The 12,776-nt window shown below is 39.7% G+C and overlaps 1 protein-coding gene across 2 annotated transcripts in view; it reads right to left on the reverse strand.

Annotated features, from left to right (window-relative positions):
- Positions 1-2,845: 2,845 nt before the first annotated feature.
- nlgn2a (neuroligin 2a) overlaps positions 2,846-12,776 on the reverse strand; it is a 166,090-nt gene continuing 156,159 nt past the window's right edge. For both annotated transcript variants that reach the window (XM_060874777.1, XM_060874776.1), the window contains 5 exons: positions 9,684-9,949; positions 8,311-8,470; positions 7,419-7,785; positions 6,347-7,133; positions 2,846-4,594 (listed from right to left, as the gene is read on the reverse strand). In XM_060874777.1, coding sequence (XP_060730760.1) covers positions 4,562-4,594; positions 6,347-7,133; positions 7,419-7,785; positions 8,311-8,470; positions 9,684-9,949 — 1,613 coding nt within the window. In that variant the 3' untranslated portion in view covers positions 2,846-4,561. The remainder of the gene's footprint in view (positions 4,595-6,346; positions 7,134-7,418; positions 7,786-8,310; positions 8,471-9,683; positions 9,950-12,776) is intronic.

The following is a 12,776-nucleotide window of genomic DNA, read 5'->3' on the forward strand; positions in this document are numbered from 1 at the left end:
TTATTAAGGCTAATTTTTACTAAACACTCTTGCTAAATAGGGTAAGCGCACTTACTTTCTCATTTCAGATGTGTATGTTCTTCTAAGAAGTAATGATTTGTCATACACCGATTCAGACACTGACGGGCAGACCAATTGCTTTAACCATTCATTATAATGAATCGGCTCAAAGGAGTCATTAGGTCGCGAATCGGACTTTAGCGGACATGTTGTGTGGGAATCCTGGCTGTTAAGACAACGCGAAAGCTGTGCTCATTCTCTCCGTCACTCCGTCAGTAACCTGCTTCACTCACAAAATCCAATTACAGATCAAAAAAGGCTTTGGCAGGACAAAAAATCGTTTTGGCGGCCGCCAAAAAATTTTTAATGTAGGAAAAACCCTGCAATGGACGCCTCCCTCTCAGGTGGGGAAGTGGTCCTAGACAGCCTTCCTGCCCATAGCATATGGGAGGGCTTCTGTTTTCATTTCACACAGATTGCCTGAAGATAGGGGCTGTATTTCTACTGCTGACAGACTTCCTCCTGAATCTCAGGTGCTACTTTTGGCTGTCTCCGACATCAATCATTAGGGCAGTTTGCTCCTTTTTTCAGGTAGGCTCACCAGGTCTTGTCCTACGTATAGACCAGACTTCTCTTACTGAGAGCAATTTACACTCCAGAGTGCATGTTCAGGATGCAGGTTTCTGCTGAGGCAGAGGCTGGTCCCAGTAAAAGGCATTTCCACCTGTAGCTGGTGAAATGCATATGGCAATTTTTGGTTACGTGGAAGTGGCTTTGTAGCTCTGCTCACAGGGGTCCTAGTCCTGAAGAGATTTCTGTCAGGTGGAACCTCCTCTCTTGGGCACAGGGACATGGGCTCCATGTCTGCCCTAAGATATGAAACCTCTTGGTTTGGTTCCTGAGGGGGACCATCTCCTAGACCCCTGTGTCTCAGCTGAGATTGTGGAGACTATGTTGAACATTTGCCTCTTGTGTAATCGACATTGCCAATTCTTTGCCCTGTTAGTACAGTATTAGAGTTCCTGAAGACACATCTATTTAAGAAATTATTTCCCTCTACATTGGGGTATATTTGGCAGCCATTGCTGGGAATCATGTGTCTGTTCTCTGGTCTCTCTCTTTCTGTGTGATGAAAGGCAGCTGAGGCTTTCCTGCAGACTGTCTTCCCCCTCCTAGGACCTCTCATTGAAGTCAGTGGAGTCAGACTGTAAGGAGACTCTCAAGCTGGAAACAGATCTGCTTTAACCGGCCATTCAGACTTTCTGCAGGCCTTTAGTCTTTTTTTGCCTTTTGCCCTCCACCCCACAAGTTGGCGGAGGAGGAGAGTCTACACCTGCTGTGCCGAGTTCGGGTTCTCAGAATTTACGCCCATCGCTTGAGTGCATGAGGTAAATCCTTTCTCTTTTAGGCTGCTTTGTTGACTTCCACAAAAGCAGAATCTCTAAGCAGAACCTTATGTAGGGTATTGATAGCTATCTCTAAGCCTATGAGGCGAATTTTGTGGCTTCATCTCTAGGGATTATGGCTCACTCCACTATGTGCATCGCCCTGTCCAGCACTCTGTCTAGGGGCATTGCCCTCAAGGATATTTGTGGATGGTCCTCTTTGCACACCCTTATCAGGTTATATAACCTGGACCTGCACCCCACCCTTACAGGGCCAATAGTGCACTGCTCCCAGTTTGTTCAGACATCTCCCAGTGTGTGGAAGCATTGGTATTGAGATTCGCATCGGGGTTCCCTCGAAAGGGAACTACACTAGGTTAAATATGTAACCTGGTGCCCTGATTAGGAAACAAGCTGTAATGCTGGACACACTCCGGAAGTGCCACACTTCCTTCAGACAAGTAGAAGCTATGAAGTAATGTTATGTAGATGACCTTTTAGGGTCTTGCCGGTGCACTCCGCTTCGTCGCAGTACCTCCTTAGCCAATAGATTGACGTGATTTCACACAGAGCTTCAGACAACTCTTCTGCGAGGAGCATTCCCATAGCATCATCCATGACGCAGTGTCTCATTCCCTTCTCAGGGAACCAGGTTACAAACTTAGTAAGTTTTTTAGTTTTAAATTTATATTTAGATTAAGAAAATTACATTATTAGGGCAGTTAATAATACTGCCTAGACAAGGCCACCCTTCAAATATCAACACAAAAAAAAAATACAAAAGCCATACAAAGCTTGAGTGTGACCCAGTAATGATTTTATTTGGGCGAGTTTCAAAATGCTGTGTGTGATGCAAAATTAACACAGACCATGCTAGAATTAACATCATCCCCACAGTGAATATGGTGATAGAAGCATCATGCTCTGGGTTAATTTTCAGTCTCAGAGCCTGAAAGTCTTTATAATAGAAGGGAGAATGGATGGCACAAATTACAGAAAGATAAAAATGTTATACATGTAATAAATGTACTTTTTAAATCAAGATTTGATTCTGTAACACTGTTTGGGGCAAAAGTTCTACCAAGGAGTACTCTGAATGGTTAGGATATTTATGCAGGCAGAATGGATCCGATTTAAAAACAAATTTGCTGAGAAATAATCATTCTGGCTTGAAAATTTGCTTTAAGGGCAATAAAAACAATACAGCTATCAAAATCAGTGTAAGTATCATTTACGATCCAGATGAATCTGGTGACTTTTAAATTCTGAAGTCATGTCCTGAGAAAACCTTATTATAAATGTTTTTAGCCTTTAAAACTAAATCATGTAGAATGATGTGTTTTTAATTGTTTCACTTTTTCCAGTGTAGTGTAAATAAATCTGCACTTTGACACTGCGAGCTGATTAGGAAGCATGGTTATTCAGTAAACAAACAGTGAAGAGTAATGGGCTATGAATGTATTTAATGTTTCCCAGATCAGAGTCACAGCATACAGTATGGAATAATTTCTAAATCAAACAGAAATATCATCTCCTTATTTATATATTTTCTTTCTTTCTTTTTTTAAATAATCATCTATAATAATCATTTTAAGTCCATTATTAACACACTTTTTTCATCTTATCAGGTTTCTGATTTTCAACAAAGAAAGTAAGAACAAGACAACAGGCACAGGTCTGGTACACAGCAGATTTAATCATCAGAAAGAGTTTTCCCAAATGGGAATTTATGTGCTTCTTTTGTCTCCCCCATTTTTTAAAACATAAGGCTGCCAAGTTTATTAATGTAGAAAATTAAATTATTTACCAAATAGTAATATATTTACCAAATCAGAAATATGGTAAAAATCCTGCAGTTGCTTTTGAAAAGGAAAACAGTAAGGTTTATTAATTTATAAAGATGAGTGTCTCTAAAATGAGATGAACAAAAGCTGGCCAGTGCTTAAAGCAGTGGTAACACACATTCGGTTTTTTAATGGAATGAAGGCAATCTTACACATTCCCCATGCTGCTTTTTAGTTTAAATGCTACTGTAAGAGGCCCAAGAACAAGAGGACTTCATACTATCCTCCATTACACACAGTGACTGAAACCAGTGACTATAACTTACTGAATAATCAGCCAGAATAAGATTGTTAGGGGTTGGACAGTTTGGTTCTTTCTAAAGAGCAGACAACCTTCCTGTTGCTTGTAAATTCTTTAAATCTTTAAACTGAATAAAGACCAGAAAAAAGATTTATATGCTGATCTCTGTGGTAGCTGAATAAAACTTGAACCTGTTGTCCTGTTCAAAAAAGTAAGCATTTCATTCACTCATAAAACAAACAAACAATAAACAGAATATTTACAAATATTTTTGTTGTTTTTTTTTTCTTACACTGAAAAATGTACAGTTAAGTCTTCTTCTCTGTATATGATCTTTGCTTAGTATATGCTTTCTGACAACCCGGAGCTTCATTAGGAGAAGAAAGTCTCCATCGTTCACAATGTCGCCCTCTAGTGGTTCAGCATAAGAAGAACTCAGAAATAAAGTGTTTTTTGTATACCTCATGTCCATTTCCACTCTGGTATGATTTGTTAAGGTTGGCCATGCTTCCTACCACAAATAGTGATCACATGGGCAGAGCGGTCCAACAAGTAAAACTCTGAATCATTATTCACAGTTGTTTTTCCCATGAAACAGTCTGTTATTTATGTATTGATGGTTTTGTGTGCCTCTAAGTTCAAATCCAATATGAACTGAATCCAATATGTTGTCCAGCATACAGGAGCACCAGTATGCTATTCAGGCAATGCTATGGACATTTCTATATGTTACAATGCACTGTGCTGTTTCACACTTCAGTCTCATTTAGCTACAGCAGCAGTCAATAAGTTCTTCCACATATAAGCTTGTAGACAAAAGTGTATATCGCCACCCTTTCACTCCCAGAACTCAGAATGAGACAAAAAATTATATAGTAGTAAAAAATAATGGAGAAATAAATTATATTCCATAATTCTGTGGGTCTGTGGGTTTTGTGTGTCACACCTTCCTTATCTAATTTCAAGAGAAGGTCAGTGCATGTACAGTACAATCAGGCTATACAGTGATAAAAAAGAAAGCTAAGCAAGCCTCAAAATGACTGATGTATCCTCATTGTGTTGAACGTCTAGGCTTTTTTCGTCTGCCTTGATCACATTGGCATCTTGAAGGGTCCATCTGCCACCTGTAGTGGCACATAACATTCAATTTAGTGCCTCCCTTTTCTGTGCTTATTGTAACCATATATAAGGAGCGTGCAGTATTACGTCACACAGAAATTCATTTGATGTTTAGGGCTCTGCTTCACTAAAATTCACTCGCAAATGTATACAAAAAAGATTCACTACATGCTCAGCAGCAGCTTGTATAATAGTGTGCCTGAATGTTGACAAAAAGTACAATGGAGTAATTTCATGTGAGGAAATACAAAAGACATGTAAAATTCACACTAGAGGTCTGCAGCTTGTCTTACAGTATATTCTTTCTGGCACAGCTTTTTCATTTAGCATTTTTAAACTTCCCTTCAGTAAGAAATGTTCTTGCAAGGTGCTGACATGCATCTCACAGCTCATACACGTTCTGTACATGCACAAATGCACGCACACAAAAAAGCATACCGACTCACACCCTCTAGAATACTTAAAATGAACAGTCTCTAGAAATAAAAGGTGCAAACAAGAGAAAGACAAAATGACGTGTGAAGGCAGAAAAACAAGTGTAACCCTGTAAAGATTTTTCCTAAGCCTCATTTTACAAGCTAAAAAATGGCTACATATGTGCATCATGTGTAACAGCTCCATCTGACTTATGATAGTTCACTAGTATACTGGAGAGAAAATACTGCCTTCTACAATGGCCAAATCTCAAACAATAGCACCAATAATTATACACTGATTTGAAAGAACATCAGAGTAACACCACAAGTGGCCGAAAAGACAGTGGTGTTGGTGGTGCACACAAGAGCAAAGCAGGTAAGAAGGTTTTTGAGCTATGAGATGTTCAGTAAATTGTTAAAACAGTGCTATTGTGTCCAATTGTACCTATAAACAACCAACCTCTGCCAATGATTTATATATACAAGAAGAAAGCCACTTGATTTTGTTTATGAAAAGTGAGAATGAATAAGACAACAAAATCTGATCTGAAGCAGGCTGGCACTTTCTTTCCACTGCCAGATCAATGGTGTTATTTTCTCAGATGTATTTTGGATCTCGTTGCAGAGGTGCATTATAGTACTTGGCACCAAGATTGCTGGTAGAAAGAACAGAACGATGTGTTGTGTATCATTTGCTTATTACACATACAGTATGTTGTGGATAAAACTGACTCCACTGCGCATTACACTAGATCACAGAGTATGTCCAGATGATTTGATGAGGACAGAGATGTAGTGCAACAAGATTAGAGACAAAAATAATAGAGGGAGTAAAGACAAAAAAGACAAACACTAGAGGAATCTCTTGAAAGAAGAAATGTAAGGCTGATATATATATAGTCATTCAGCATAGAGAGGGAAGAGCAAAGAAAACTAGAAAAATCCTACAATTTCTCTCTCTCTCTCTCATATATATATATATATATATATATATATATATATATATATATATATATATATATATATATATATATATATATATATATATATGCACATGAGACCATTCGTGACAGTCACTTTCTCCCTGACGGACTACTCCTTTCCACTTAGAGCACTAAGGGAAAAAAATCCCAAAGTGACACTTAATGGTCAATGTGTCCTTGTTAATTGTAGCTTGTCTTATCTGAAAAAGCAGTTTCTCTAATGCAAACATATGCAGCTCATTAATGCTGTTCATGGTTGTCTATAAGAGGAGAACCAGGAGGCCCCATTTTACTTCAACACCAAGGAGCATGAGAGAGAAGGATAGAGAAGGGACAGGAAAAGATGGCAGTACTATACACGGGTGGTGGAGTGCTGGTGAGGCAGTGTGTTGTTGTGGCTGGTGGTGGAAGGAAAGGCGCTGAAGGCGTGGAGCTGCTGCATGCCTGCAATGCTGCTAGGTATCATGGTGATGGTGTTGGGAGTCATAAGAGGAACATCATCTGGTGCCCGCCGTAGTGCCAAAGTGTAGTCCGGTGGGCATGCTGGTCGCAGTGGCTCTATGTCCCGCTGCTCAGATCGCTTCAACTGCAAAGACATGAGCTCCTCCTCTTGGCTGTGCGCCAGGTCATTGGCTGGTACGCCACGCTGTGGGGATAGGCGGTGACGCCGTGATTCATGCCGCCGGTCTCGTTTGTAGTAGAGTGCAGCAAATGCGAGGATATTGAGGAACAGCAGAGATGCACCCACTGCCACTGTGACACTCAACTCGGTGGAGTAATCACGTGCATCACTCGGAAATGGAGAAAAACGTGGCCTCTCTGAGCCCTCAGGATCTGGATCTGGAGGGAAGGTGGGGTACGGTGGTCGTGTCGCATGTGCATCAGGGCTCTTCCAGTGTGGAGGTCGTGGGGGCAGGCGGGTGGTCAGGAACGGAAGTTCTTCATGCAGGTTGTGTAGGTGAGGCACCAGCTCCAACCAGAAGGCTACTTTGTTGGCACGGTAGTTGTCACGGATACGTGGCTTAAGGCCAATATGCAGGTACTGCTTGTCCTTAGAGTTGAACTTGGTCCAGATGACCTCCTCAAAGCGGTTTGGCTTTGTATGGATGAACTTGGTGTCCTGGGGGACTGGCAGGTTAGGATCCCTGATGAAGAATAAGTTTAATATAAGAAAGCTTAAAACAGACAGTTTCATTGCATGTAAAACATTTTTTAGCTAACCTATGATTATGCAAAACCAAAATGCACTATTTCTGATTAACCAGAGAATACCTTGGTTACAAAAGAATTATAAATTCAGTTCCATGCTTTCAACACAACAAGAAAATAAAGGTCTTTATCATGAAAACAGCATTTGAGAGTGAGATTATTAAAAGTGAATACATGGATGGATGTAGGTCTCCATGGATGTAGGTGGCTCAGAAACATACCCAGTTTTGGCAAAGTTGGTCCAGTATGTCATGACCACTGCACTGAGCATGACATCATTCTTGGAAAAGTTGCACGGGAACAGGTCTGTTGCTCCAATCATGGGGACACCAAACACGTACGGGATCTCATCCCCATGCGCAGCATCGGCCCACTCAGGCCGTGTCTCTGTCTGGCAGTGATGATAAAATGTGTAGAAATATACCGGGGACTGGTAATCTGCATGCAGCTTGGCAGTAGCCACAGCTGGAGCCACCCACTGGTGGTCTGTGAATAATGCCAGCAGGGTCTTACGCCGCATTTCACCATTATCACGATCTGCCCAGTCTGTGTACATAAATTTGATGGTCTCCCTCAAAATGTCTTTACCTAGAGAAAAATTGAATAAACAAAAATTTAAAAGAGAGAAGGAAAATTTTTGATGAATGGCATACATTTCTAAAATTAGAAGTGTAAAGAGGGAATACATTTTTTTAAAAGTTTTATTCCTTCATTAAATATTTGTATTCATACCCATGATTATAATGGAGCCCCCAGTGTGTATGATTCAGAGACAGACTAAAAGGCCTGTGGTGATTAAATCCCATTTGTTTATACTGACCCAGACTCATCATTCTTTAAAACAAAAAAAAATATTAATAATTAATTAAAAAAAACCCCACCAAACTCTCATCCTAAATGCTGAGATAAACAACCTTGGAAATGATCACACAAATTCATGGCTACACTCAGAGACACTCCAATATAGAGACAGTGCTGTATGAGTCCACAGACTGTGTTAGATTGCAGAACAACATAAAAGGACATCTATTCTAGTTTGTGGAAATTCAGAACATTCTGATTGCATTTTGTAATCCCTCCAATTAAGAATAACTAAGACTTCATAACACTGACCTTCAGGATATCCATAGAGATTGTCCACAAAGTTGGAGATAGTGTAATCGAAGGCTGCAGCTGAAATTCCCTCCTCACTTTCTGAACCACCATCATCCACAAACTTCAGCCCCTCTCCCTGGTTCACGCCAATCAAAAGGTCATAATTCAGGAACTCCCCCTAGTGGACACAGTGTGGCGGTTACAACATTAGGCAATTGTTTAAAAGCAAATCACAAATTTCTGGTTCTCCAATAACTGATAGGCAACAACTGGCGCATTGCTAAAAAAATCATTGTTTTAATAGCTCTGTCTATTAATCCTACCAGAGAGAGCATGAAAGGTATCTCAGCAAAAAATCAGCAAACCTCAGCATTATTATTTAATCAAATGCCATGCAAAACTGCACTGAAATAATTATTTTGTATCAGACCTGGAACAAAGAAAGAGCTTTCATCTTACACCAATGCATACTAAGTGGTTTGCAAAGAACTTTAATGCAAGATGCAATGAGTGATATTTTTTAATTAAAATAAGGCTAATTTCAGAGGAATTAGCACCATTTTGGCAAGGCTTCTGCTGGAAACAGTAACAGCATTGAGCCTCTTCTTGTACAGACTAATAACACATGTAGGAAAGAAACTTGTGCCACTTCTCTTTGCAGCATATTTCAAATGCGTTCCTGTCTTTGCTACATTTGTGAACATGAAACTCGACTTTATGAACACAAGTTATCAAAAGGAATCAAAACTAAAGACTGAGAAGGCTTTTCTAAAACATAGGATTTGTATTCCAGCATTTTTTATGAGACCATTACTAAAAGTTCCACCTAAGCCTGACATTTAACTTTTGAGATTAGTTGTCTATGGCTACCACCCGCAAAACCGTTCCCTTATTGGAGGTGTCTTGTTATTGCCTCTCCTGTTCACCTACTTGTTGCTTTCATTTGCAGCAAAGCAGGTGAATCTGATTCACAGTCACATAAACTTCCTAAATAGACAGATTGATATCCTGACATTTAGTTGACCAACCTAAACTAACATACTGTACTTATTTTGTGATGATTAAGTGTTCTAAGTGAATTCTATTGTGTCCAGTTGTTGGATTGTGTAAAGTTTCTATTTTAGAAACAGAATTTAAAATTCTCTTAGAAAGTTCCAGTAGTTGTAGGAGCTCTCTGTTGAAAAAGGACACAGTCCATGTGGTCCTCAGGTCATAACAGCTTAAAGTTTTCAATGATTTAACTCATTATTTCTGGGAACCAGGACTGGGGAGCTGCTGAATATTTCTGTTCCCCTACATGCCCCCTGTGTCATAATAAGCACAGAAACTAAACTAAACAGGCAAGTGGCATGCTTACTCTATAGCTGAACTTTACCGCTATTTAATGGTACCTGTTGCATGAGAATCTCCGGGTCATCAGGCACCACATCTCCATCTACCACAGGGCCGAAGGCAACATGATAGCGTGCAGGTTGTATATCCTGATCCACTAGCTCCCTGAAGCTTTTTCTCCTCAGGCAGTCCACCAGATCAGCAGTCTCACTGTATGAGCAGCCGACCTTACGCGCCAGGATTTTGGTGTACTTTAGTGGCTGATAGTTGATGGACCAGCTGGAGATGGCTGAACCGCTCTGGGCAATAGCTCTCTGGAAGAGGCCTGCAGGACACCACAATCTCAGCATGTTACCTTCAAGTGTAATTATTAGTAGGAAAGGGACATTTTTACCTTCATTTACAGTATATTGCTGTGATACTGCAGGTTTTTGAGTACTGAAAACTGATGGCTAATATTATGTATTAAAAACATCGCACAGAGTATTTGTTTAATTATCGTCTATTTCACTCTGAATGATGATCTAAACAGTGATGATTATGTAGAGAAAGCTACAGTGAGTGAAAAAGACGCATCCATGATCTATTAAACCCAAGAATTTCCTATCAGCAAAAATGGAGGTACACATTTAATGTTAAATGTAGGAATGCTACAGTGTACTACACCTCTTAGTACAACACTTTTCTCCTTGAATATTTTCATTAAAACATTGCAGCCTATCTGATGCAGTCCATTAGGAAAACCTTTATAGCAAGTTATTAGGTTGTTAAACACAGTGATTAGTAGTTAAACACGGTGCTGTTCACATCTATCAGCAAATAAATCTGCTTCTACATGACTAAAAATATGAAGAAGAAGGTTGTGTTTTTTTCACATTTTACTCAGAGGGGAGTAGTGATACTACTGTATGCTTAAGGCTCTGGGTTATTGCTCTGGTGGTCAGAGTTCACTGGCGCAGCACTGCCAAGCTGCTGATTTTGAGCCCTCTCTGCACCAGGGGTGCTGGGTCATGGCAGAACCTGTGCTCTCACCCCAACTATCTAAACAAGCTGGGATAAGTAAAGAAAAGACACTTTCAACTTTGCCATCTTTCAACTTAAAATACATTCAGAATATTTCAGGCTGGGGGCACGTTGGTTTAGTGGTTAGCACATTTGCCTCACACCTCCAGGGTTGGGGGTTCGATTCCCGCCTCCACCTTGTGTGTGTGGAGTTTGTATGTTCTCCCCGTGTCTCGGGGGTTACCTCTGGGTACTCCGGTTTCCTCCCCCGGTCTAAAGACATGCATGGTAGGTTGATTGGCATCTCTGGAAAATTATCCGTAGTGTGTGATTGTGTGAGTGAACGAGAGCGTGTGTGTGCCCTTCGATGGGTTGGCACTCCGTCCAGCATGTACAGTATCCTGCCTTGATGCCCGATGACGCCAGGCTCCCTGAGATAGGCACAGGCTTCCCGTGACCCGAGGTAGTTCGGATAAGCGGTAGAAAATGAGTGAGAAAGAATATTTCAGGCTGTAAACAAGGGCAGGCTAAGTATAAACTTACCCAACCCCCAACTTTTAAGCAGTATTGTTTCATTCTAAAATTTTATCTATTCACAAGGATTTAGTATAAGCACTGATTTGAGGCTGCTCTATCTAATTTAGTATTATGCACTAACACTATCTACAGTAGCTTCCACCTTGCTAATCTATTTTTTAATTCTATAGAGAGTTATGAGTCAATAACAGTAGAATAAAACATGTGTTTGCCTTATTTCAAGGCTTCAAATGTGTCCAGGACTATTATTTAATAATGTTATTTGCACTTAGCAGTCTTAAAGACACTAACAGTGTTATTTCTGGTGGATAAAGAATGATATAACACATAAAGCCACACAGAAGATCAAAAGAAATAAAGAAATAAAAGAAAGAATAAATACAAAAACACTAAAGGATATCAGTTTATATAATCTTCTTATCCATACACTGAATATGCAATATACATTGTGTGCAAAAGGCATAATACCTGCTGTGAATAATTTGAACCTTTGATTCTTTTATCTCATAATTAAAGGGTATGAGACTTAATCTAGGAAATATCATGTAACTGTAGCAGACTGTAGTTAGGTGGCTGCTAACATGCCCTGTGGTCTTTTCTCCATGCTTCCACATCTCACAAATGTCAGAGAGCACAACAAATGTCCAAATGCATGCACAATGTAACTGATTAAAACTTCTACACATACTTCATTGTGAGATAATAACATGCCACTGTTGTGCATGTCTATAAATCTACAAAATCTATTTTGTAGATTTAAATGGAGAATCCTGCAGTTTATTGCCAGTTAATTATGGGGTCCCTCAAGGATCAGTTTTAGGATCTCTACTTTTCTCAATATATAGTACATGCTTCCCTTGGGAAACATCATTAGAAGGCATGGGATTGGTTTCTATTGTTATGCTGACAATTCCCAGTATTATATCTCATCAATACTTGAAATATCTAAATTGTCTAGTTTAAGACAAATGCGTTTAAGAGATTAAAATAAGGGATGGCCTGTAATTTTTTATTGTAAAATTCTGATAAGACAGAAATATTACTTATCATTCCAAACACCAGTACACAGAAACTCTCACAATTCAACTTCCATTTAGAGGGATGTACTGTAACTACTAACTCAACAGTGAAAGACCTGGGTGTTATATAAGACAGCAACTTGTGTTTTGAAAATCATATTGCCCATATTACAAACACAACCTCCTTCCACCTTACAAATATTGCCAAGCTAAGAAACATCCTGTCTGTACCTGATGCTGAGAAGCTAATTCATGCATTCATGACCTCCAGACTGGACTATTGTAATGCATTACTAGGTGGTTGTACTGAATCTTCAATAAATATGTTACAGTTAGTGCAAAAGGCAGCTGCCAGAGTTCTTACCAGGACTAGAAATTATGATCATATAACCCCAATTTTATCATCTCTACACCAGGTACCTGCTAAGTTTAGAATTGATTACAAACTGCTGCTACTTACATACAAGGCTCTAAAAGGTTTAGCACCCATGTGTCTAACCAGTCTTCTGCAATCCTTCACGCTCTCTGAGATCACAAAACTCAGGACTTCTGGTAGTTCCCAGAATATCAAAATGTACTAAAGGTGGTAGGGCA

Source organism: Tachysurus vachellii, chromosome 7 (genome assembly GCF_030014155.1).
Source record: "Tachysurus vachellii isolate PV-2020 chromosome 7, HZAU_Pvac_v1, whole genome shotgun sequence".
Classification (NCBI taxonomy): domain Eukaryota; kingdom Metazoa; phylum Chordata; class Actinopteri; order Siluriformes; family Bagridae; genus Tachysurus; species Tachysurus vachellii.